Source organism: Phascolarctos cinereus, unplaced genomic scaffold (assembly GCF_003287225.1).
Source record: "Phascolarctos cinereus isolate Bilbo 61053 unplaced genomic scaffold, phaCin_HiC Scaffold_5;HRSCAF=322, whole genome shotgun sequence".
In the NCBI taxonomy this organism is placed as follows: Eukaryota; Metazoa; Chordata; class Mammalia; order Diprotodontia; family Phascolarctidae; genus Phascolarctos; species Phascolarctos cinereus.
Genome location: NW_027555958.1, coordinates 31,777,409 through 31,804,176, shown reverse-complemented (window position 1 = coordinate 31,804,176; position 26,768 = coordinate 31,777,409). Strand labels below are relative to the sequence as shown.

General features: G+C 44.3%; 1 protein-coding gene across 1 annotated transcript in view; it reads left to right on the top strand.

Moving 5' to 3' along the window:
- NXN (nucleoredoxin) overlaps window positions 1-26,768 on the top strand; it is a 162,877-nt gene that overhangs the window by 113,235 nt on the left and 22,874 nt on the right. The window contains exon 2 of the mRNA XM_021006977.2: window positions 24,355-24,472. Within this exon, the coding sequence (XP_020862636.1) occupies window positions 24,355-24,472 (118 nt within the window). The remainder of the gene's footprint in view (window positions 1-24,354; window positions 24,473-26,768) is intronic.

The window sequence follows — 26,768 nt, the reverse complement described above, 5'->3', positions numbered from 1 at the left end:
ATGCATCCTGGTCCCCAGAGTATAGGCAAAAATACCCTTCACTCTGGGCATGGCCAGCAGGCGGATACCCCTGGAGCTACCTGGTCTTCACAGAGCCATTTTGAGCCCACAAGCTTTCAGAATCCCTTGGGAGATGGTGATGTTTCCATCCTGGGCCTCTGCCAAGTGGTCCTCTCTCTCTCTGCCCAATTGGGTCTTTTTTTTCCTGGCTGGAAATTTCTCACCTTATTTTAAATGCTTCCTTTTTTCTTCCTCTTGTCATTTGTCTTGGGCTCAGCTTGGGACTTCCTGATTCAGGAAAAGAGGTAACAAGGGGTTGATAACTGGGTACTCAGAGAGTCGTGCCAAGAAATAGAGCCTGCCCAGCTAGAGCAACAAGTGATAAAATAACAGAGCTAGGACATTGAAGGAGGGTTGTTCTGAGAACCAGTGACAGACAGGTATGTGGTTGAAATGATAAACATCTCTGCAAATTCCAAGGGACACCATCTTTCATCCTCTTATTTTTGCTTTCAAAAGTATGCATGGAAATCTTATCCCACTTACTATAACAGCTAAATTTGTGGATACCCTCCCAACCCTACCGAACGTTGCAGGAGTTTTTCAGATGTGTGTATTACTACTTCACAAATTATTGGTCCTAGGATCAGAAGTTTAGAGTAGAAGGAATCTCGGAGATCACTGAGTCCGTTTCTCTTCTTACAGATAAGAAAACAGATCCAGTAATAAGAGCCACAAGCAGTGTGTGCTCCAAGAAACAGAAATACTCCTAAGGATGTCAGAGCCAGAGGGGATGGATGGCAGAAAGCATCTTGTCTCCTTGCTTTGCTCTTCCTTCTTTCACCTGCACAATCAACATGAGCAGACATTTATTGAGTACCTGCTATGTAGGGCACTCAACCAGATGCCAGAAATACAAAGAAATAGAACATGGTCCAAGATTCTGGAAGCTCTGTATTTGTAATGGTGGGAATTATTTGATGAGGTTTGCATTGTACATAGGATCTTGGATTCAGAGGTGCAGGAACCTTAGAAGCTATCAACTCCAACTCCCTCATTTTATAGATGAGGAGATTGAAGCAGAGAACTTGCAGTGATTCACCCAAGGGCACACGGAGAGAGGAATGAGCTCTTTCTGACTCCAAACCTGGCACTTTAGCCTCCACATAGAATGCCTCACTGCTTCAGGAGAATTCTTGGTGAAGAAATTCTCTCCCCTGGGTCAGTGATAAAAAGAAAAGTCCTATATATACTACAATATATATAGCAGCACTTTTTGTAGTAACAGAGAACTGGAGACAAGATGTAAGCCAGTCGATCGAGAAGAGGTTAAACGAGTTGTGGTATCTGAATGTAATAGAAGGTGACTGCTCTAACCAGGGGCCAGCATGAGCTGATTGTTAAATTTTCAGCATAAGCATTTTTTCCTTACGCCTCAGAAACTGGCAAATGCTACAAATCAAGGGTTGATTTATTATTTTGTTGGTTGTCTAGACTTAACAGAGTCATGGGGAAAATGTTAATGCTGTAGATTACACTTAAAGCTATGTCATGTGCATTTTTTTTTTCCTGGCAAATCAGTTGTTAAATGTTTACCATCATGCTGTAAGAAACAGTGAATATCATGAACATAGGTCTTGGCCTTGGAAAACTTATGAACTGATACAAAGAGAAGTAAGCAGAATAAGGAAAACAATATACACTGTTCCTGCAACAATGTAAATGGAAACAACAGCAGCAAAACAGTTGAAGATAGATGCCACAAAATCATAATGACCAGGCTTGGCCCCAAAGAAAAGGTAGAACAAGGTGAGAGCACTCCCGCTTCTTTGTAAAGGTGGAAGACTATGGGGGCAGAACACTGCTTACAATATCAGACTTGTTCAATATATTTTTTGTTTTGCTGAGTTGCTTTCCCTCTTCTTTTTTTTAAATTCCTTATTATCATTTACAATATATAATTTTTAATATGATTTTTCTCTGGGAGGAAGAAGAGATTGTGAAATGTAATTGGTATATAAAAAGGGGGAAAAAAATACTGACATAAGACTTGTAAAAAATAATAATAACTTCCCAGTGCCAGTCTACCAGAGTTGGTGCCATATGGTCCCATAACTGGTATATTTACAGGAAGAGAATGTTAGCCTGAGCTTTCTGACTCCAAAGCTGGCCTTCGAGGCCCCATGTTGAAAATGACACTTGAGTGTTTGCAGCCTGGGGAGGCAACTTGAGAGGTGCTGGCCCAGGAGCAGAGCTTCTGAGTAACTGAGCTGGGTCTCAAGTTCAGTGTCCTGTAACAGTCCTTCTGGCAGGGGTTGGACTGAGTACCTTGCCAAGGGGCACACATGGCTGAAGATACAGGGAAGCAACCCTGCTTCCTTTCTGCTGTACAACCTATGAGCACAACAGTGAAGGAAAGGGGTGGACGTCCAGATATTAGGAGTCTGTCACTGACCTTGCTTACTGGGTGCCTAATTCCACCCTAGTCACTTATTTACCAACCCGATAAAATTTGTCTCTGCCTTTCCTAGTCCCCATTATTCTAGAAGTGCTTTGATGACCAGGTGACATGCTAAGGTACAATGGAAGTGTTGAATATAACCCTTAATAATAAGGTGGAAACAGTAAAGAATGCATATGTCCACGTGTGTGCACACACACTTAGCACTCTTGTCTCCATCATGTGATCCTGGACCAGTAGAACTTGCCTCCAAAGTACCCGGTCTTCAGAGATCAGCCTTCCTTTGTTGGGGGTTCTTAGCGGAGATCCTTGCTTTCACTGAGGTTGGCTCCCTACATGTTTTGCCAGTGCCCTGGACTCCCTATTCTGTTGGCCAACTGACCTAAGGCACTAGAGAAATGGAAGTGCTCATCTGAGGCAGGTCCCTTAAGACAAGATCATGTTCCTGGATGGGTAGATGGATGGATGGACAGATGATAGAGTATTTATTAAGCAAGTACTCTGTGCCAAGCATTGTACTAAATGTTAGAGATACGAATACAAGCAAATACAATAGTTCCTGCCCTCAAAGAACTTATACTCTAATAATAATAATAATAATAATAGCTCACATTTATCTAGAGCTCACCATGTGCCAGGAATGTGCTAAGCGCTTTATAATCATTACTCATTTGATCCTCACAAATCTGGAAGGTAAGTGCTATTATTATCCTCATTTTACAGCTGAAGAAACGGAGGCAAACAGAGGTTAAGTGACTTTGCCCAGGGTCACCCAGCTAGGAAGTGTCGGAGACCAGCCCAGCCCTGTGTGCATTGTGGCACCCCCTAGCTACAATACATGAAAAGGGAGAGTTAACCAATGGCATGTTTGAGAGAGCATGGTGGAGACTTGGGGCCCATGGGAGCCAGAGGGAGCCCAAGGTTCCAGGGGGTGGGGGTAGAGAACATTGTCCTGGTAGAGAAGACCTGGCACTGAGAGGGCTGAGGGTCTGGAAGGAGGCTCACTCTTCTTTCCACATCCAGTTTTTTTGCTGGGCATACCCTTTCTTCTGATCTAAGTTCCCATAAGGATTTGGAGTTTTATTCTCAGTAAAAACACTGAGAGGTCTCTTTACGTGTAGATGAATTTCGCATCGTAAAAGTGAACTTCCCCTGACAAGATGCTGGGCTTTTAGAGGAGCAGATAAATAAAACTTTCCAGTGAATAATTGAAAAACCGCACTATTCATACTGGCTAAACTGGAACTGTGTTACTGGTGCTGTCCACAGGAGGTTCCAAAAGGGGATGAACCAGAATTCCCATCTTAGAGGAGATTGTGATTCTACCTAAACCAGTTTTTGCAGGAGACAGAGCTCTTCTTTCATATGCACCATCTACCCTCAGGACAACCCTGTAAGGTAGGCAGAACAGATATCCTCATTTTATAGGTAGAGAAAAGCTGAGGCTCAAAAAAGTAGGTGGCTTTCCTGAAAACCTTCCATCTACTCTGTAAATATCCTAGCTGTGTGACCCTGGGCAAGCCACATAACTGTTCTCAGCTTCAGTTTTCTTATCTATAAAATGAGGGCAATAATAGCACCCCTGTGTCCCAGGGTTGTTGTGAAGATCAGGTGATAGGGCAGTTTTGTAAAGCTTTTTGCAAACCTATATGAGAGCTGCTTGCTATCATGTCAGCTTTCAGGACAGAGCCTAGTTGTTTGCATGTTGTCTTCCCTGTTAGAACAGGAGCTCCCTGAGGGCTTATCTATCCTTTATATCCCCAGGCTGGCACAGTGTCTACGAAGTGGCACAGCATATAGTAAGTGCTTAATAAATGCTTATTGATAGCTGGTACTTTCTGAATCTTTGTCCTGTGCCTCAGTTATTATTACTTGCTTCTCAGACCCATATATGGATGCCCCAGAAAGACTCATCCTGAATCACAGCACCAGGTAGCCACTGTTATTCCCTCTCTTTATGTGACCATTAGCCTGTTGTTTCTGGCAACCCTGTTGCTATTCCAGACTCCTCTGCGTGCTGGAGGTTTAGGCATCAGGCAGCAGCTTTAGGAAATCCCCTTTGTCAGTGAGACTGACATTTGAAGGAAGGACCGGCTGATCCTTTCCTTCTGTGGTGTTGGCCGGCACCTGGGAGCCATACGCTGCTTTGTACTGAAAACAAACTGCTCATCCCCTGGCTTTTTTGGTTCGTAGTGCATCGTAATGAGACTTTTCAGTCGGCACTGCAAATGTTCTGAAGTCCTAGATTTGGCCGAGGGATATTCCCCAGCACTAGTGGCAGGATCACAAGGTTAGTGTGTCCAGGCCCTTTGAATGAGTGAGCCCTTTTCAGTATCGTATTTGAAAGCTTCTAGTTTTTTTTTCCACATTTGTGATTTTAAAGCCAAATATCCTGGAAGGCCAGGGGTAAGACTGTATAGAAGTAAAGAGAGGTTGCCTAGAACTCATGCTCATGGAGTAGAAAAGCCCTTAAGTGGAGTGGGGGAGTAGGAGGAGCCCCTGAGGCCCAAGTCACCACACTGAGACTGGAGGCTAGCTGAGGAGCTAAAAGTACACCCATTATCATTATCAACAAGCATTGATTAAGCTTTGGTATGCAGCAGGCACCATGCTAAGCACTGCAGAGATAAAGAAGGACCAAAACACCACGCCTGTCCTTACGGACCTGGTGGAGGAGACAACATGTAAACACCTATATGCACGTAGGATAGATGTTGTCAAAAATGGGAAAAGAGCTATATACAGACAAGATTTATACAATTGTAAATGGAGGGAATCTAGTGAAGGTGGTGAAGCGAGTGAGAATAGGAAAGGACTCTTGTAGGAGGTGAGATTTGAGCTAAGTCTTGAAGGAAGCCAGGAGGCAGAGGTGAGGGGGAAGAGCATTCCAAGCATCAGAGACAGCCAGTGAAAAGGCCAAAGTCTGAAGACGTTGTTGTGTTGGAGGAACAGTGAGAAGGCCCATGTCATTGGATCATAAGACAATAAAACTAACTGAATAAAAATATATCCAAGGGGTCGGCTTGGGTCCATAGTCTCAAGAAGTCTTGACTAGCACCAGATCATCTCCACGTTCAGTGAAGAGGGCCAGGAATCCATTGTTAGATGGACCCGTGTGACCCCTGAGGATGAGAGGGTGTGGGTTTGAATGGCTAGCTGCCCCATAGTTAACTGAGTGGCAAAATTAATAGAGTGTTGGACTTCAGATCAGGAAGATCTGGGTTCAAACCCTGCCTCAGACACTTCCTAGCTGTGTGACCCTGGGCAAGCCACATCACTGTTCTCAGCTTCAGTTTTCTTATCTGTAAAATGAGGGCAGGGGCAGCTAGGTGGCACAGTGGATAGAGCGCCGGCCCTGAAGTCAGGAGGACCTGAGTTCAGATCTGGCCTCAGACCAAACACTTGGCATTAGCTGTGTGACCCTGGGCAAGTCACTTAACCCCAATTGCCAACAAACAAACAAACAAAACAAATAAAATGAAGGCAATAATAGCACTCCCTGTGTCCCAGGATTATTGTGAAGATCAGATGGTAGGGTAGTTTTGTAAAGCTTTGTGCAAACCTATATGAGAACTGCTTGCTATCATGTCAGATTTCAGGACAGAGCCTAGGAAAGAGGTAGAAAGAAGACTGAGACTTTTACTCTCTTCCTTTTCAGCTAGCTCCCTCTACTGAAGCCAGTTTCAGGCTGGGTCTTTTGAGAAGGAAATGTTATAGCAGGAATTGCTTTGAAATGAAGTTTTGTTGTAATTAAATGTGATGATTAATGGGCTGTGAACAGAATTGACTAACTCCCTCAAGGGAACCATGTGGGAGGGAGGAGGTCACCAGTTCCATCTCTTTGGAGGGAGCCTTAGGAACCAGTTTTCCCCCCAAGCTTCCCTTCTTGTGCTCTCTGGGGACTCAGCCTGTCCTCCCTCCCCAACCGTAATGTACCCCCTTCTCCCCTTAGCTCTCCAGCTGGCATCTTGGCACCGGAGCCCACTGGGGCAGGCAAACCCGCATTCTGTTGGCTCTCCCCAGGCTCCCTGAAGCAGCATCTACCCACGAGGCAGCCCTCGGCCTCACTGTCGTTCAGCTGTCACTGTTTGAACTCAGCGACCCTCTGCTTTGTTCCAGGTCTCCCCTCCTTGAGGGAAAACAAAAACTGCCCAAGACGGCTGTCCTGGGAAACATCTTGGTTCCATTGTTAAACAGAGTTGGCTGTGTGGGTTTGATGTGAAATATTATAGTTTAGAGTTTGGCTTCCCTTCTGTGTGTACCAGCTTATATGCTCTGCCTCCGCCCAAAACTATCCTTGGAGAAAAGGAAAGGAAAAGCCCATTCCTCAGCTCTCCTTTTCTGTCAGAGGAGATATGTTTGGCTGTTTGCAGTTGGTCCCTGTCAACCACTCTGCACTGGCCTGTGTGAATCATTCAAGTCGCATCCCTGGCCTTGACGGGTCAGCTTTGGACACCAGAAACTTTAGGAGTCGCTGCCCCATTCATGCTCATCAGATGCTCCTAATTAAGGACCCATGTGGTCTTTGGGCTGTGTTGGCCAGGAACCCAAATCCTGTTACACAGGCCTTATGATTAAAATGGTCAACATATTGAAGGGCTTGCCCATGACTCCACAAACCAAAATACATGTGTTAAATGAAAGATTAAGGATTGTTGGAAGCCCTGTAGCCACCCTGGTAAAAAGGACTTTAGAGGCAGAGATGGGGTGGTGTTTGGTTCGAACAAAGAGAAGGTCCTGGCTCTTTCTTCTGGGACCCATCATTCTGTTTGACAGCATAGAGCAGCGTGGATAACAGAGTGAGGTGGAAGCCCAGAGTACTGCATGCTGTGGTTTGGTACATGATGAAAACAACTTTGCCTTTGATGAAGACCGGCATTTCTTACCCACTGGCAGGATAGGACCTTTTAATGTACAGGAAACCTGCAGTAAGGAAGTATTTGCCCCTTGGGTACAAGAAGTCAGCAACATTTTAGTGCCTGCCTGGCCTGGAGGTAACTGGCACTTGTTAGGTTAGCATCTCTTCAAACACATTGCGAATGTAAGTCATTCAGGCCTTCATTTCTTTTCTTCTCTCTGCCCCTGCTCTGTCCCCTCTCCATTCTGTCCTTTGCTTCACAGCCCCAAAACTTTAGCAACTCCTCCTTCTCTCATTATGGCCTTGGGCATTCAGGAGACTCCAGTTTGATCCTAGCCTGGCTTTCCAGGCTTACCTCCTACTAGTCCACCATGGGCTCCAGCTAAGCTGGGACACTTTCTTCCACTGTCCTCACTCTGCCCTCTCCTATCTCTGTTCACACCACGCTTTTACAGCTTGCTATTTCCCTTCTGTGTACACCTGTTGACATTTTTCCCTTCAAGGCTCAACTCAGCTGCTACCACCAGACATCCCCCACCCTCCCAACTGAAAATCCTCTCTCCCTTGCACGCACTTAAGACACATATCTTTGCATAATAGCTATTTGTGTGCAAGTCTCTTTTTCTCTTTCTACTGAATTCCTTGAGAATGGGTTCTCTGTCGTATTATATCTGTCTTTGTATTTCAGCTTTTCACAATGCAGGCATTCAATGAAAAAACCTGCATTGTTTCCTAGGATCATACATTTAGAGCTGGAAAGGATTCTGTAGGTCGACAAGTACGATTCTTCCCCGTCCCATTTTATCGATAAGGAAACTGAAGCCTCCTAGGTTCGGTGACTTGCCAGTAAGTGGCTGAGGTAGGATTTGAGCCCAGGTCTTTCTGACTCCAAATCCCCCACATCAGGTGCCTGAGACCAGAATAAATAACTGATCCCGACCTAACCCGAGTGAGCTGGGTTTTCTTATTTGTTTCTTTTTAATGCCATAACTATCTGGGAGTTAGGTGCCCTCATAGGGAAAGTATTTAAGCCTGCTGGATTTCAGAATTTGGGTTTCATTCAGCCTTCAGGGCTGTTTCTAGCCTGGTGGAAGTACTTTTAACATCCTCCCTGGGCCCTTCTTCCTTGCCCGACTGCACGCTGATTATAAGTTCACTTGGAAAGCCTGAGCTGTTCACAGCCTTGGGCAAAGGACAAGAGAATGGAGATAGGATTTCTTATTTGTAACCTGCTACAACTCGCCTGTTCTCTCTTTAATCCCCTGCTGAGTAGTACAGAGATATCAGAGCAACTTATGCCTTTGTTCAACCAGAGGAATCAGGGAGAACAAAGTATCTCCCTTGCCTAACCTTCTGATTGCCCATAACATCTGCCCTCTGAACAGTTGGTGAATGAATAGGACTGATCATTAAGACTACTCCTTCACCATTATAAACCATAGGATCCTAGCTCAGAGGTGGGAAGGACCTCACTCTTCTCATTTTGCAGATGAGGAAACAGACCCAGAGAGGGGAATGGCTTGCTGAGTCACACAGAGGTAGTAAGCAGCAAAGCCAGGGTTTGAGGCCCAACCCGCTGACCTCTAGCCAGTGTTCTGTCCATTTGGCCACGTTACCTCCAGAAACCATTAAGAGGGCTTTGTTGTCTTCCTCACTAATAATGCCTCAGACTAGCTGTGTCCTGCTGTAGCAGGGAAAACATTGAATTAGTTATCAGTATCAAATACCGATAACCCTCAGTATCCAGGTTAAAATCCCCGCTCTGCCACTTAGTAGCTGTATGACGCTGAGCAAGTCACGTAACTTGCCTGGGCATCCATTTTCTCATCTGTAAAACGAAGGGGTTGCGTCAGGCGCCTTCTGAGGTCCCTTCTAGCTTTAGAGCTATAATCATAGCAATGGACCTTAGTAGCCAAATAGGCCAAACCTCTCATTTTACAGATGAGGAAACGCAGTCTTAGAGAGAGCTAAATGATTTGCCCAGAGTCATATAGGTTGTAAGTAGCAAAGCTGGAATGAAACTCATCTGACCAGACTATTCTACATGTTAGTAAGGAAGATATAGGAAGGGAATGTACTAGTAGAAGGCATTTCAATCCGCTATCACCTAGTTATGGTGATATGGCCCTAATAATAATGATGATGATACTAGCTAACATTTCTGTTATAGCAGCTACTGTGTGTGAAGCACGGTGCTAAGTAAGCACTCTACAATTACTAGCTCATGTGATTCTCACAACAACCCCAGGAAATATATGTTATTATTCTCCCCATTTTACAGAAATGTAACTGAGACAAACAGAAACTGTTTGGCAGAAACTGAGGCAAACAGGTTAAGTAACTTGCCCGGGTTCACAAAGCTAATAAGTGGCTGAAGCCAGATTTGAACACAGGTCTTTCTGGCTCCAGGCGTAGCACACTATCCACTGTGTCGTTGGCTGCCTGAACCATTTAAAGGAATGTTTGACCAACACTGGGCTAATTTGTTTGGCAAAGAGAGCTCTTTGATTTTTTTTTTAGTAATTTAGTATTGTTATTGTTATATTTTTACATTACTTAATAGATGCTCCCCTTCCACCTCCTGAGAGCCATTTATTATAACAAAGAATAAAATCGAGGAGAAAAAATCGTTCTGCAAAGCCAGCTGGTGTATGGACCAAATCCAACATCGTGGGCGCTGTCCCGTCCTTGTAGTGCCCCGTCTCTTCAAAGATGTGAGGGAGGGATATTCTTTTCCACTCTTCTTTGGGGCCAGGCTTAGTGATTAGCATTTCACAAACATTCAGTTTTGATGGTTTTGTCATCATGATGTTGACCTAATCATTGCATTACATCACTTTAGTCACTGACTAAGGTTTTCCTGGCTCTTCTTGCTTCACTTTGCCTCGGTTCCAAGAAGTCTCCTCTTGGGTCTCCGTGTTCATCATGTTCATGTTTTCATGTAGCACAGCAATGTTGTATTACATTCAAGATCTACAATGTGTTTAGCTATTTCCCGGTTGATATGTGTCTACTTTGTTTTCAGTTCGTTGCTACTACAAAAGGTGCTGCTATAAATATTTCAATGTATGTGGGACCTTTTTATCTATGACCTTGTTGGGGCATTATACCTAGGAGTGGGATCATGGACAAAGATTAGGCTACCATGAGACATTTTTAATGTTTTTAATAGCTCATTTTAATAGTGTAGCCAGGAGAATGTGTCTAAAGACTGACTAGGAATCAGCTTAGCATAGTAGAATGAGCACTGGAATTGAGTATGGCCTTTTTCACTATCTCTGTGGCTTTGGGCAAGGGATTTAATCTTTCTGGACCTCAGTTTCCTCTTCTGAAGCATAAGGGGGTTGACTAAGTAAGGGGGTTGACTAAATGCCTTCTAAGGTCCCTTCCAGCTCTAAGATGGTGATGACATTATCCTACCCAAAAGTATGTTGAATAACTAAGCCTTTTGAAAAAAAAAGCCTTTGACTGGCTAGCAAGGGGCCTCTAGGACAAGGTTTCCCCACCTAAGAAAATATAACAGACTTGATTTTCATGAAGCATTCCAGTGAAGAGCTAAGCTACATATTTTGTGTCATGCTTTGGAAGCAAAATGTTTAAAACCTAGGTAAAGTGATTGCCATGTCATTTGCCCCTTGGGCCTGACATGTGTAGTGGTGATGCCACAGTATTCAGTAGAAGGTGTTGGTGGCAGAAGTGTTTTAGAATTGGTGGAATTGTCCGATTGGGTAAGTGATGTTCATTGGTCACATTTGCTTGGAGAGAGCAGAGGCACATTTTAGGGATCCACTTCTCAGTGGCTTCTTCCAGACAGCAGAATATACCATTTAGCCAGCACCCAGCAACTGGATAAGCTTCAGGGTTTGCCGGAAAAGGATCAGCTGATCCATCTAAAGGAGCCTGTTGATTAATCCCACATCTGTGTTAGCTTTGGCTTGATCCTGCAGATTTACAGCAGCTGTTGAGAAACAAGAGCTGAGACCCCCCCCAACCCCCCCCCAGTCAAGTGCAAGATCAAATCCTCCCAGCAAGAGGCACATTCTAGGTCATCCTCCAGAGCAAAGGCTTTTCAGAAATGGTTGACGTTGCATTTTCCTGTGGCATCTGTGGGCATTCACAAATCTCATCCCTGGTTCAGATTAATTTGTGATTTTGGTCTCCTATTTTGCATTTTTAACAGAATTTATTGGTTCCCCTCTCTGTTCTTTTTGAAACTTGTGTCATTGTTTAAAGGGGGTTATTTTTAAAGAGTCCCAGATTTTCTCTGGCCAGCATTCCTAGGCTGATGGCTCAGACCACAGCTTTTGAATAGCTAACCAAAACCAGCCGCCAGGAGGGGAGGAGTTGAGACTTTGCAAGTAACTCGATAGCCTAGATTTCCCATTTGGACGGTCCCACCCATCTTGTCATCCTTTTGATTTTCACCAACTTGAGGCAATCTTCCCATTTCTCTCTTTTTTCCAGTTTCCACCCCTCAGAGAATGAATGGGCTGTCCCTTTGCTAGAGAAACAAAGGTCCTAAAAACTGATGGACTGATTCCCCAGACAGTTGAGGTTTATGGACGGTTGGGCTTCATGTTCCATTGGAGGTCCCTTTTGGGAGCAAACATCAGAGTCACCTGATGGAAGGGAAACAATCGTGGAATGAGAATAACTTGGCTTTTCCAAGCCAGAAGTTTTATCAGTCAGCACTTAGGCTGTGCCAGGCACTATGGTAGGTGTTACAGATAGAAAGAACAAGTAAAATCAGTCCCTGACCTCAAGGAGCTTTTGTCCTAATGGGGAAGACACCATGTACATGAATAGGTAGAGACAACCAGCATGTACAAGATAACCTCAGAGGAGAAGGCTGGACCAGCTGTAGGGCCTAGGAAAGGCCTCTTACAGAAGGTGACTTTTGAGCTGCGTCTTGAAGGAAGTCAGTTTGGCCTCCCCCCTCCCCCCTTTTCCTATTCAAATGGATGATAGATCTCCTGATCCCTATCTACTGGTGTTAGACTTCTAGTATCTGATGCAGCCAGGGTTGGCTGCCTGACTCCACTGGCTCCCTTCCCAGCTAGATTCCTCAGTGCTCTAACTTTTTTGGGCTTTAGTCATCCTGACCAAAATGTCAAGGAATAAAAGCAGGAATCTCTACCAGAGCCAAATGCTGAGCCCAGGCGGAACCTTCTTGGGTAAAGAAAAAAGCAAACCTCTATAGTTACAATTTAAAGAAATAGATGCTAATTACTGTGTTTGTTAAAGTTACAAGATGAACCTTTTAAATCTGGATATCAGAAAAACATGTCAGAAAGCATATATGTTTGTTCTGTAGAAGTTGTATCTGGTAAATATCCCACCTGCCATGGGAGGAAAAGCCTTATCTCTCTCTATCCCCTAGTACCACAATGCGGAAATGAGTCAGTTGATCAACTTCAAAGAATCAAATAAGGAGAGAGAGTGGCATATTCCTCTGAGTTCTTTCTGGGCCTTGAAGTATCTGGGGAGAAAGCCCAAACTTTGCCTAGCCCCTTTGCCAATCTGTTAAGGATCAGAGCCAAGTGTAGGGTATATTCAGGGAAGATTGGTACCTCTGGTTTGAGAGCTGCTGAGCCCTTCTCAGGGGTGCTTTCCACCTTTGGTTTCCACCCTGATTTGCCCAGCTGTCATTTGTGGCTCCAAGAAGCTGTAGCTTCCAGGTAAACAATTTCAGCAGACTGGCTAAACCAGGTTAAGAATAACCAAGGGGTCTCAAACCCTTTGGTGAGTTATGGGAGTATCCACCCCAAGCATGTGAGGACTTCCCCTGTAGAATGGGTGGATGAGAACAATTTCTTCCAATGGCCATGAAGGCAGCTGAAGCAGGTCCTGAGAAGCTCTTAGAGCTTGGTTAGACATTGAAGACATCAAGATCATCCACTGCATCCTGAGCCATCACCAGTCATCTGGACTTTGTCTTGCTACTGGACTTTGGTGACTGTGAAACAGGGAATGAGGCCAACAACTTCAAGCAACTCTGCATTACTTAAATCCAATTTGTTCACAGATCATAAGACATCACCCATTCCATTTTACCATTTTTACCTACCTCAAAGTCCTGTGGTGACAGGCAAGTGACGAAGCAGCAGATACACTGGGAGCTAGAGTCACAACCCAGCACACAGGCAGCACAGGCCACAGGGTTGTCTTCTCACTGGACTGAAGCAGCAACGGTATTTGGCAATCCCCTGGGTGGCTAAGCAGCCTTTTTTTTTTTACCTTTTTAAAAAAAATTTTAATCAATTAATGTATTTTTAGTTTTGAACAACTACTTCCATAAGCTTTTGAGTTTTAAGTTTTCTTCCCCTCCCTCTTCATCTTCCTCCCCAAGACAGCATGCAATCTGATATAGGCTCTAAATATACATTCCTATTAAATATATTTTCATATTAGTCACGTTGTAAAGAAGAATTAGAACCAATAGGAGGAACCACAAGAAAGAAGAAACAAAACAAAACAGAAGAAAAAAAAAGAGCAAATAGTATTCTTTGATCTGCATTCAAACTCCATAGTTCTTTGTCTAGATGTGGATAGCATTTTCTGTCATGAGACTTTTGGAGATGTCTTAGATCCTTGCATTGCTGAGAAGAGCTAAGTCTATCAAAGTTAGTCATCGCACAACCTGGCTTTTACTGTGTACAATGTTTTCTTGGTTCTGTTCACTTTACTCAGCATCAGTCCATACAAGTCTTTCCAGGTTTTTCTGAAGTCCTCTTTGAGCAGCCTTTTTAAAGGACTGCACTGCTCACCTCCTGGTGTGAGGAAGGAGCTAGAAAAGGTGCCCTAAAATTGTCTGTTTCACCCAACCCTGGCCTGCTTACTGCAGCAGGCAGGGATCCACCCTATGGTGGAAACATCAAAAAATATACAAAAACTTTTGCAAACTCACCATTGGTACATGGAACGTGTGCATGCTTATGGACAACATGAAATCCAGTAGATTTGAAAAACATACAGCTCTTCTTGGGAGAGAACTCAAGCAGGTATTACATCCCATGAACAGCCCAGAGTGAAACAGGTTGACAATGAAGGCCAGCTTATTGAAGTCGGTGCTGGGTACATGTTTTTCTGGAGTGGCTGCAGTGATGGGGAGTGCTGTGAAGCTGGAGTAGGTTTCACAGTCAGAACTAATCTAGTCAGCAGGCTTGTACGTCTGCCACAAGGAGCGAACAACAGGCTCGTGAGAATTCGAATGCCACTTGCAGGGAAGTACCATGCCATCATCGTCAGTGCCTGTGCTCCCATCATGATGCAGCCTGATGAGGTCAAAGAAAAATAAAGCCCTGGAGAACCCTCATCATCAATGTGCTGAAAGAACAAGCTTACAATTCTGGGTGACTTTAATATAAGAGTAGGCACAGACTACTGGACATGGCAGGGAGTCCTTGGGAGGAATAGAATCAGAAACTGCAACAGCAATGGTCACTTACTACTGAAGACTTGTGTATCTCATGACCTTATCATCACCAATGCTGTCTTCTGTTTACAATAAACCTTTGTGGATGCACCCTCACAGCAAACATTGGCATTTAATAGACTGTGTCATTTTTAAAGAGAAAAAAGAGAATCAGAGTGACAAAGGCGATGTGTGGCGCAGAGAGCTGGACTGATCGTTGAGTTATCCTCTCCAAGCTACATGTTCTCATTCAACAAAAGTGGTGGTCCCAAGGCAAGACAACTACCAGAAGACTTAATGTCAACAGATTAGAGTGCTTCTCCCAGTGGGAACAGTTTGTTGCTAACTGGGAGGAAAGGAAAGCTTAGCCAACGCAGTTGGCAACAAGGAAGCAGAAAAGGAGTAGGCACCTTTCAGAGATTTGACATACAGCACTGCATTTACTCGTCTAGCCAGAATACTCATGAACATCAAGATTGGTCTGATGAAAATGATGGGGAAATTCAGCAGCTGCTAAACAAAAAATGAGAACTCCACAGGGTTTACCGTTATGTCCATCTCTAAGAAGGCATCATTTAACTCCATCAAAAATAAAGTGCAAATGAAGCTTAGAGACTTGGCTCGGTAAGAAGGCAGATGAACTTCAGTTTTACACTGATAGTAACAATCCAAAGTGTATTTTTGATGCCCCGAAGGCTATTTATGGGGCACAGATCTATGGTGCCTCTCAACTACCCAGTGCTGATGGAGTCACATGGATTAGTGATAAGGACATGATCCTGCATAGATGGGCTGAACACTTCCATAGTGTTCTCAATAGACCATCATCATTAATCAATGCTGAAGCCATTGACCATATACCTCAGGTTGAAGTCAGTCCCTTTTTAGCTGAACTTCCAACTGAAAAAGAGGTTTTGAATGCATCCATCTCCTCTCATGTGACAAAGTGCCTGGTGCTGATTCCATTCCAGCTGAGATTTACAAGGTAGAGGGCAAGAGGAGATTATCCCTCAGGAGTTCAAGGATGCCTACATTGTCCATTTCTATAAAGGTAAAGGAAATAGATTGTCACTGCTGGCAAGATTCTTACCAGAGTTCTCCTTAATAGGCTGGTCCTTCACCTGGAAGATAGTCATATAACTAAGAGCCAGTGTGGCTTCAGAAAGGGCCAAGGAACAGTCAGTGTAGTGTTTCCTGCTGCCTGACAACTCCAGGAAAAATGCCAGGAGCAGAACAGAAGTCTGTACACAATGTTCATCAATATGTCCAAGGCCTTTGTTACTGTTAGTCATGAGAGCTTGTGGAAAATTATGGCAAAATTTGGGTGCCCAGAGAAACTCATCAGTATTGTACGTCGACTTCATGACAGCATGCTTGCCTGGTTCTAGATAATGGATGATACTCTCAAGCTTTCCCAGTCATCAGATGGAGTGAAGCAGGGCTATGTGCTTGACCCCATGCTTTTTAAAGCATGATGTCAGATACCTTCAACGAGGACAAAAACAGCATCAATGTCAACTACCACACTGACGATAAATTATTTAACTTGAAAAGGCTACAAGTCAAGACCAAAGTGGAGGGAGAGTTGGGGCGTGGGTTTTTTTTGTTTGTTTGCAGATGACTGTGCACTCAATGCAGCCTCTGAAGCCAAGATTCAACAAAGTATGGTTCGATTCTCAGCTGCTTGTGTTAATTTTGGCCTAGCAATTAACAACAAGAAAACACAGGTTGTCTGCCAGCCAGCACTATACATGGAACCATCTATTACAATAAACGAACAAGTTTTGGATACTGTGGTTGAGTTCACTCACCTTGGCAGTATACTTTCCAGGGATGTACACATTGATAATAAGGTTGACGCACACATTGCCAGAGCTAGCTCAGTGTTTGGGAGGCTCCGAAGGAAAGTATGGGACAAAAGAGGTATCAGGCTGCTTATCAAACTGAAGGTCTACAGAGCCATTGTGCTGACCTCATTGTTGTATGCCTGTGAAACCTGGATGGTATACCAGCACCATGCCAGGAAACCAAATCACTTCTATTTGAATTGTCTTAAGATTCTGAAGAATTCTACCTGAGCTAATTTACTTATTCAGTGCCATACCAATCAAACTACCAAAAAATTATTTTACAGAGTTATAAAAAATAGTAACAAGATTCATTTGGAATAACAAAAGGTCCAGAATATCAAGGGAACTAATGAAAAGAAATGCAGGGGAAGGTGGCCTAGCCATTCCAGATCTTAAATTGTATTATAAAGCAGCAATCATCAAAACTGCTTGGTACTGGCTAAGAAATAGAGTGGTGGATCAGTGGAATAGGTTAAGTATGCAAGACACAGTAGTCAATGACTATAGTAATCTATTATTTGATAAACCCAAAGACCCCAGCTTCTGGGATAAGAACTCACTCTTTGACAAAATCTGCTGGGAAAACTGGAAAAGAGTATGGAGAAACTAGGCATAGATCAAAATCTCACACCATATATCAAAATAAAGTCAAAATGGGTTCATGATTTAGATATAAAGGTTGATACTGTAAGCAAACTGGGAGAGCAAGGAATAGTTTAGCTATCAGATTTATGGAGAACAGAAGAATTCATGACCAAACAGGAGAGAGAGAACATTACAAAAAGCAAAATGGATAACTTCGATTACATTAAATTGAAAAGTTTTTGCACAAATAAAACCAGTGCAACCAAGATTAGAAGGAAGGTAGAAAATTAGGAAAGAATTTTTACAACCAGTCTCTCTGATAAGGGCCTCATTTCTAAAATATATAGAGAATTAAGACAAATTTATAAGAATACAAGTCATTCCCCAATTGATAAATGGTCAAAGGATATGAACAGGCAGTTCTCAGATGAAGAAATTAAAGCCATGTATAGTCATATGAAAAAATGCTCTAAATCACTATTGATTAGAAAAATGCAAATCAAAACAACTCTGAGGTATCACATCACATCTGTCAGATTGGCCAGCATGACAAAACAGGAAAATGATAAATGTTGGAGAAGATGAGGGAAAATTGGAACACTAATGCATTGTTGGTGGAGTTGTGAAATGATCCAACCATTTTGGAGAGCAATTTGGAACTATGCCCAAAGGGCTATAAAAATGTGCATACCCCTTGACCTAGTAATAGCACTTGTAGAACTGTATCCCAGAGAGATCATACAAATGGGAAAAGGACCCACATGTGCAAAAATATTTATAGCAGCTCTTTTTGTGAATGGGAAAGAATTGGAAATTGAGAGGATGCCCATCAATTGGGGAATGGCTGAACAAGTTGTGGTATATGAATGTAATGGAATACTATTGGGCTATAAGAAATGATGAACAGACTGACTTCAGAAAAACCTGGAAAGACTTGTATGGTCTGATGCTGAGTGAAGTGAGCAGAACCAAAAGAACATTGTACACAATAACAGCCACGTTGTGCAATGACTAATATTGATAAACTTAACCCTTCTCAGCAATACAAGGATCTAAGACATCTCCAAAGGCCTCGTGATGGAAAATGCTATCCACACCCAAAGAAAGAACTATGGAGTTTGAATGCAGATCGAAGCATACTGCTTGCAGTTTTTTTTTCTTCTGTTGTGTTTTGTTTCCTCTTTCTGGTGGTTCCTTTTATTGGTTCTAATTCTTACCTACAACACCATGAATGTGAAAATAGGAATTAATAGGAATGTTTAATAGGAATATATATGTGTATAACCTATATCAGATTGCACACCGTCTTGGGGAGGGAGGGGGAGAAAAATTTAAAACTCAAAGGTTTATGGGAGTTATTGTTGATAATTCAAAATGAATTAGTTAAAAATTTTAAAAAAAAGAAAGAAAGAAAATGAAGAGTTAGCCAGAAGGTTCTGAGCCCTCTATAAAGGAAGGCTTTAGGAGAAATTTATTGCTTTGCCCTCCAGCCAGTACAGATTCATCACCAGTCACCATCACTGAGCTGGACTCTAGTATGTCCATGACCCTCTGTGTCTTTCATTTTTACAAATGGCAAGGACCTAGTGCAAGACTTGGTGCACAATGTGGCTCTTAAATAATGTTGACTAACTGAGAGGGAGCTCCAGCTCCACCTTGGCTGTTTGCCACAGAGCTACCAAGAGCTATCCCTGTGCTCTTTCAGAGAATCTTCAGAATTCCTCCCATGGCATTGAATGCCAAGCTGCCTGTCAGTAAGATGTTCACTCTTGAAAGTAACTGTTCACATTCATATAGTATATTAAGGTTTGCAAGAATTTTACTTGTATTATTTCCTTTGATCTTCCCTACAAATACCTATGATTATCCCCATTTCCCAGAGGAGAAAACAGGAAGGAAGGAGATAAGCAGTTATTAGGTGCCTCCTATATGCCAGACACTGTGTTAAGAGGTTTACAAATATTATCTCATTTGAACCTCACAGCAATCCTAGGGGATAGTTGCTGTGATAATCTCCATTTTACAGTTGAGGAAACTGAGGGAGACAGAGGCTAAGTGACTTTGCCCAAGGTCACATATCTAGTAAATGTCTGAAGCCAGATTTAGACTTGTTTTTCTGACTCCAAGTACAGCACTCTAGCCAGTGCACAACAACCTAATTGTCCCACTGTAAAAGGAAATTTCTGCATTGTGCCAAGGATACTTGACCAATCATCTTCTGGAAGAATGAGACAAGAGGGAATGAGTAGAAGTTGCAGGAAAAAAAGAATTTTGTTAAGAGAAGGTGTTTAAGATCTTCAGAAATCTGGCTTATCATACATTCCCTTCCACCTCCTTTATGCATTGTGTATGCCAGCCACACTGTTGCCAGAACTCAGTGTTCCATCTCCTGCCCCTAGTCATTTGCAAAAACCCCCTTCCTTGCCTGGAAAGACAGACCCCTCCTTATCTCCAGCTCTCAGCATCCTCGTGTTCCTCAAGGCACAGCAGAGATGTCGTCTCCTCCATGGAGCCACATGGAGGAGGGGCCTTGGAACTGAGCTTTGAAGGAAACTAGAACCAAAAAGATGAAAGAAACCAGGGCCTCTCAGAGGCAGAGGTAAAGAGGGAAGGCTTTCAGGCAAGGGATCTGGCTTTAGTGTGCAAATGCACAGAGATGGGAGATGGGACAGCATGAATGGAGAACAGCAAGAAGGCCAATCTACCATACCATCGAGGGCATGAAGGAGAAGGATAGAGAATCAGGCCAGAAAAATAGGCAGAAGCCAAGTTAGAAAGGGCTTTAAAAGCCAAACAGGATGATTTACATGTGATCCTCTTGTTGAGGCGGGGCACTGGAGTTTATTACATGGGGGACTGACATGGTCAGATTTGCCCTATAGGAAAATTCCTTAATAGCTGTATGTAGGGGAGATCGGACTACTGGAGAGATTTGAGTCAGAGAGACCAATGAGGAGGCTGTTGGAACAGTGATCAGGTGAAGAGGCCCTGAGCATGGGTGGTGGCTATGTGCAGATAGAGAGGAGATGCTATGGGAGTATAATGGCCAAGAGAAACCAAGTACTTCCTGGGTGCCTCCTGTAGTATGTTAGGATTGAATAAGGAAGACCTGTGTAAAGAACTTTGCAAACCTTAAAGTGTTACCTAAACAATGGTTGTTATTGTTGTTTATTCCTCCATAACCTTATTACATCACAGGGATGGCACTGGGTTCTCAAAGGCCATACAAATGGATCACAAGCTCTCTCAGGGACCGCCAGGCCAGACAAGCTTTAAGTGAATCCCAGAAGCAAATTCAGTGTGTACTATCTGAGGAGCAGTCTGGTTGAGTGGAAAAGGCTCCCCAACAGAGGCTTGGTCCTTAGGGAATGAATATCTTGACCCCAGCATTTCACAAAGCCATCTCCTAAGGAGAGAAGAGATTGTGAGCTGTCCTTGTGGGGAATCCTTATTCCAGAGAAATCAGGGATCTCCCAAAGGATGGAAGTAAGGAGTGAAATGAGGGAGAACTCATTGCCCAGAAGATTGATTAAACCCTAGAGAAAATGCTGCCACATGACAGTGGATATCTCTGGCCCCAGGGGATGCTTCCATGGTTAGTCAGCCACCCAGGCTTGGGGGCTAGAGGCACTTGCCTTCCTAAAGGCCAGGTATAAATCACAAGACCCAGGTAACATCCAGACCTCTGAGTTTGAAGAATTCCCAGATTACAGTAGCTGCTCAGTGAGAATTTTTGAGCCCCTCTACCTTCTCCTGCTTGTAGCATCCTCTATTTTGCACAAAGGCAGAAAGGCGGATTTTAATTTAAGGAGTAACTTTAAGGATGGGAGAAAATTAAAAAGCAGCAGAAACAAAGGTAGGGAAAGGAAGTAGCCATCACAACTGAATTCCTTAGAAGGTGAGGTGAACTGAGGTCAGACGTGCACTAAAATGATTGTGAAGAGCTGTTTTCTCCAGTGTTCAGTGTACTTTAGAAAACCACGCCAGATTGAAGGAGACCACTAACCAGGGCAGTGGCGAATCTTGGCAAGTGCTCTTCAGACACATGCGTTTCTCATTTCCAATCAGCCTGCTTGTGCCCCAGAGAATGGGCTGATCCAGGCTGCAAACAGCTCTTCCATGTGCTTTCTGATTCAGACATCCAAATTAATATGTTTAGGTCTTCACAACCACTAGCTTGCATTCCAAGCCTATTCTTTATAGCAGGGTTTAAATGACAGCTAATCCCTGTGTCCTAATTGAGATTGTCGTGTTTTGTTGTTCAACCACATCTCTCTCAGGGTATTTAAACTGATTCCCATCTGGGGTTTCACTGGAATGTGGCAGTGTTGGTTTTTTAAGTGGGTGTGATGTCACTTCTGGTCTGGGGAGCCAGCCAGGTTCTCTGGCCCTAGGAAAAAAACAGGAGTGAAGGAAGTGTTGGCTCGGTGCTCTTTGTGGACCCCAGCTGTGGTAGTTGAGGCATCCTTCCCCCTTGCCCTCCACGGTAACCAGCTGGAAGCTGCCTAACCATTGTTTTTGAGTAATCCTCTAGAGCGTTCCTGTTCTCCCTTTCTTTCTTCCCTGAGCCCTAAACTGCCATTGGATTAAAAAAAAAACCCCAATACTATTATAACAACAGCAGGTTTATAATAACATGAAGGTTTCCTTCATGTGTGCTGTGTAGGGCTGGATTTAGGGCAGCTCTTTTTCTGTTAGAAAGCCACACCTTTCATCAGGCTGATTCCCGACTGCATCATTGCCTGAGTAGCTGTGTTGTCTAAAGAGCAGCCTGCATCCTGCAGAGCTGGCAGAGAAAACCCTCACCACGGCAGCACCTATACCGGAGGGGGAGTTCTGTGGCTTTTCTTCATTTCTTTCAGTTTTGGAGGTGAATTGGTAGCTTTGATTTCATTTAGTGCCATAGGTTTCAGAATGGGCTGGGAAGGACAGGATTGGGCCTGGACCTGTGATCTCATTAGGAAACAAGAGGAAACTCCCTGGATCTAGCACATCAGGAGCACTAACAGGTTAAGTGACTTGCCCAGTGTCACAGAGGCTGCACTCGAACTCAGACCTTCCTGGCTGTGAGGCCCACTCTGTATGCTGCCTCCAAAGCATAGGCAGACTTGTGGTGCTTGGCCCCAGAGCACAGAACTAGGACTGGGAGTGAAAGTGAGAGGGGAGAAGACCAAAGCTCAATGTGAGGACAAACTTCCTAACAATTGGAGCTATCCTGAAGGGAAAATGGGCTGCTTCCCAAGATTATAATGTACATGCTGCCCATTTCACTGGGTTATGGAGAAGAATTTATAAGCCTTAGAAAGGGAGGTTGGGATTCTATAAATCTGAATGGTCATTGTTTCCATTTCACAGATAAGGAAATTGAGACTCAGATTCTGATTTGTCCAGGGTCATACAGCTAATTCAGAGCTAGGCTTCAAACCCAGGTTTTCTTTCCCACGAAGGACTCTTTCTGCCACACCACATAATAAGCACCCTATACTTGGAGGTTGTCAAGTCAGGAGGCCAGCTAATGAATGATGTCCTAGAGAAGATTTGTGTTTTAGACCAAGGTTGAATGAGATAACTCCTAGCCTTTCTCCTAGTGCTAAGATTCAGTGATTTATCAGTGTCAGAAAAAACATTTATCCGAAGCACTTGTGAGCCTGCAAAGAACATGGGGCTGCCCTGGTTTGGTGGGTGATGGTGGTCTCAGGAGGCATGCCAAATTCTCCTCTGCCCCTCCCCACCCAGTTCTGCTGATGCTTGACATCTTTCACATGCATCCCCTTCTCTCCACTGGTGCAGTCGCTCATCACCTCTCCCCTGGGCCTCTTGTAACAGCCTCCTTGCCCTGGTCTGTCATTTCAATAAAGTGTCTTTCGCACAGTGGCCAGGATAATCTCCACAAAGCACTGGTCTGACCAGCTTACCATGCTCCTGCTTTTTAAACATCTTCAGTGCTTCTCTGCTTACTTTAGGATAAAACAGAAATTCTATAAGCTGAGTTTTGAAGGAAGCTGGAAAATTTAAAGTGAGGAATTCCACCCCAGGAGAATGCCCTCTGAGGGCAGGGACTGCTTCACGTTTTGTCTTTTACATCTCTGTTGTTATTATCATTGGCACTTAACAGATGTTTATTGAATTGAATTTTTATCCTTGGCTTTTCAGCCTGATGTCTTTGAGGCTTTGGACTTCTGCCAGTTTGCATGTCCAGTGTCAAACATCAGCAAATACAAAATGTCGAGTTTTGAGTGTCAGAGATTAAGAGATTGTGTCAGCTCCTAGACTGTTTCTTTCCTTTGTTTATTACCAAGTTGAATAGAATACAACTAATAGCTGGAGATTTCCCAAGTAGAGAAATTGGGGAACATCTAAATATTTAACCTTCTGCCTGACTAGCCTGTTTCTTTTCTACACTGGGCTAACAGCATGCTTGGGAAGCTGAAGACCATTTTGCTGTATGTGATGACATGGAGAGCTAATGAAATGCTTCCCTTTCTATCTTCTTCACCTGGCCAGGGATCTGATTTTGTTTGAAAGATGACTGATCCTTCACCAGGTTTTATGGATGGAGGACCTGAGGGGGAGGGAAGGAAGAGGATAACCACTCTTTACTTCTCTGTGCTTGTGGCAGTCAGATCTCCTGATCATGTCTTTGATTGACTATATTTGTCTTGGTTGAGTGAAGTCTTCAGGAGGCTTACTGAAGGCCAAGGGAATGATGGCTGTAACTGGCTCACAGCCAACCAGACTTGTTGTACAATATTAAGGACAGTGATTATTACCATCCAGGAGGTGTATCTTTCAAATTTTCCTTCATCTCATAGCTGCCTGTTCCTCTCCTCTTAGGCCTGGAAAGCTTGAAATAACTTATATTATCATTATCTGGGTATATCAGTCCTTAGCTCCTCTAATATCAGGGGCTTTCTTACTCCTCTTCTTTCAGATCTGGCTTGGACTGGAGGACTTCTGAGATCCTTTGATCTCTGTGTCCCCCAGCAGAAGCTGACAAACCCCAGGTGGCAGGCAAGCAGTCAGTCAGCCAGCAAGCATTTATGAAGGGCTTACTGTGTGCCAGGCACTGCACTCAGCTGTAGCAATGCAAAGAGAGGCCAAACAGAACAAAGCCGCCCCTGCTGACTTGCTGATGAATTCGTGAATGTGTTTTGGGCCTGACCAACTTCCTCTTTTTTTCTTACAGCTTAAACTGTGGAACAAATACCGAATTTCCAACATTCCATCGCTGATCTTCATTGATGCCACCACAGGCAAAGTCGTGTGCAGAAATGGGCTGCTGGTGATCCGAGATGACCCAGAAGGTAAGCCCCCCAGGGGCCTCTTCCTGTTGTTTCCTAGTCCCAAATCCCAGGTAAATACAGTACATGTAAACAATAATAAATATAACCTGGTGAATGGAAATACATTCTAAATATAATTGGGTTTGCATCACTCTAGGAGGATTCTCTTCTCCGTGATAATGACTGAATTTTCCCAGTTTGGGCCCATTTTTATTCATAAGTAAACTAGTATGAACCAGTATGGAGTAAAGGGAGCAGAACCAAGAGAAGAAGTTACAGAAATAAAAACAGTGATGGCAGCAGCTAACACGGTACCCCGGGTGTGCCAGGCACGCTGCGCCAAGGGCTTTTTGCAAGCATCTCGCTTGATCCTCACAACCGCCCTGGGGGGAAAGTTCGGTTTTGATCCTTATTTTACAAGTGAGGAAACTGAGGCGAGCAGGGATCTAGTGACTCGGCCAAGGTCATACCGCCAGTCAGTATCTGAAGCTAGATTTGGACTCAGGTCTTCCTGAGTCCGTGCAACAATGCAAATGGAAGAAACCACAGCAAGAACAAAACAATGAAAACTGAACGCTGTGACATTATAGTAGCCACCCTTGGCTCTGAAGAAAAGCCATGAGGATGCACGCACCAAACCCTGCACGTAACGCAGGATCTGGATGTTCCGCAGGATCTCTCCTCCCCCTTTGTAATCCTTTGTTATAAGGGATGGCCACCTGGGAAGGGAAGGGCGCTGATGTGAAAACAAACAGAAAAGTGTAAGTGCAGACTGGGGTGTCCCTTGGGAGGGTCTTATCTCGTGTGTCTCCCTCATCATTAAAGCCTCTTATCTTTATGTGGCACCTCACAGATTTCTAAGCCATTCCCAGGTATTGTCTCATTTGCCTCTCCCTGCAGCCCTGGGAGGGAGTAAAAATGCCACCCTGGCTGTGTGACCCTGGATGTGTCCCTCTCTGAACCTCAGTTACCCCATTTGTAAAGTGGGCATAACAGTAGCACCCCCCTCCCTGGGCAGCTGTGAGCATCCAGTGTGACTCTGCGAGCCATAAAGGTCCAGGTGTCGGCTGCTCGCTCCAGGCCTCCTGCTTTATGATGAGGCTGCTGTGGCTCCCCGAGGCTAAGGCTAAGGAGCCCACCCTGGGCTGAGCACATCCCATCAACATCCCATCACTTACAGTTGCTTTCTCTGCCCCAAGCACTGTGCTGAGGGCTGCAGATACAAAGTCACTAACCTCGCTGTGACACCCCCCCACCCCCCTCACCCCCTCCCACCACCCCACCCCACCCCGACTCCTAAAGGCACAACTCTTCCCACAAGGCCACACCTACTGCTCTTAGACCGGAATCTGACTGAGGACAAAGGGAATCTGGGCCGAGAGCCCGAGGGGCTTCTCACAGAGCGACTCTGAGCCCAGGGCTGGTGTTAAGAGCCATTTTGTCAACACATGTCAACTTCTGAAAATTATAGTCTTCTTGGAATCAGTGTAGCATGTAGTGTTTGGAAATGACCCTCAAACAAAGCCATATAAGGCATAGACACCTATGTCAATTCCTATGCCTCCACAAAAACAGCCCCTCCTGCTCTGTTTGGGGAGCATCGGGCAGCTCAGAGCTGAAGAGGAGGCCACACCAGGGGTTCATGATCGACCTCTTAAACAGGACTGGCTTCTGCCACATCCTATTCCTGTTCCTCAGAGGTGTGGAGATGGGATCCTCTGGCAGATTCTTCTAAGGCCCAGGGATGACCCGAGTGTCCATTGCCTGAGGATCAGCCGAGCTAATTCGGGAAAGGCTCCACACTAAGCTGGCCACATGAGGGAGGGTTGTTGTTGTCATAGCAACTTTCATAAATTACTCTTACTGTGGAAAGAGGTCCTGGGTTCAAATGACCCTTCCTACCTGTGTGACTTTGGTTCAGATCCTACCTCTGATCCTTCCTACCTGTGAGGCTTGGGCCTCAGTGTCCTCAAGATCCCTCCCAGGTCTAGATCCGTTGTCCTGTGAAATACTAAGTTAAGAACTACCTCCCTAGTTCTATGCATTTGTGTTGATGAAGAGATTGCCACTCGGGCTGGCACAGGCCATCTGCACGATGCTCCAGATCCGGAACCATGGAAGAATTCATTGACTGGAGCTCCTTGAGAAGAGAGACCGTGGCACGTGTGGGTTCTGCTCCCTTTGCTGTGGTAGAACTAGAAATTCTGAATCACTGATCACTAACGATGATAATGATACTAATGTTTAGATAGCACTCTAAGCTTTCCAGGCCACTTTCTTCACAACAGCCCTCTGAGGAAGATCACGTAAGCATTAT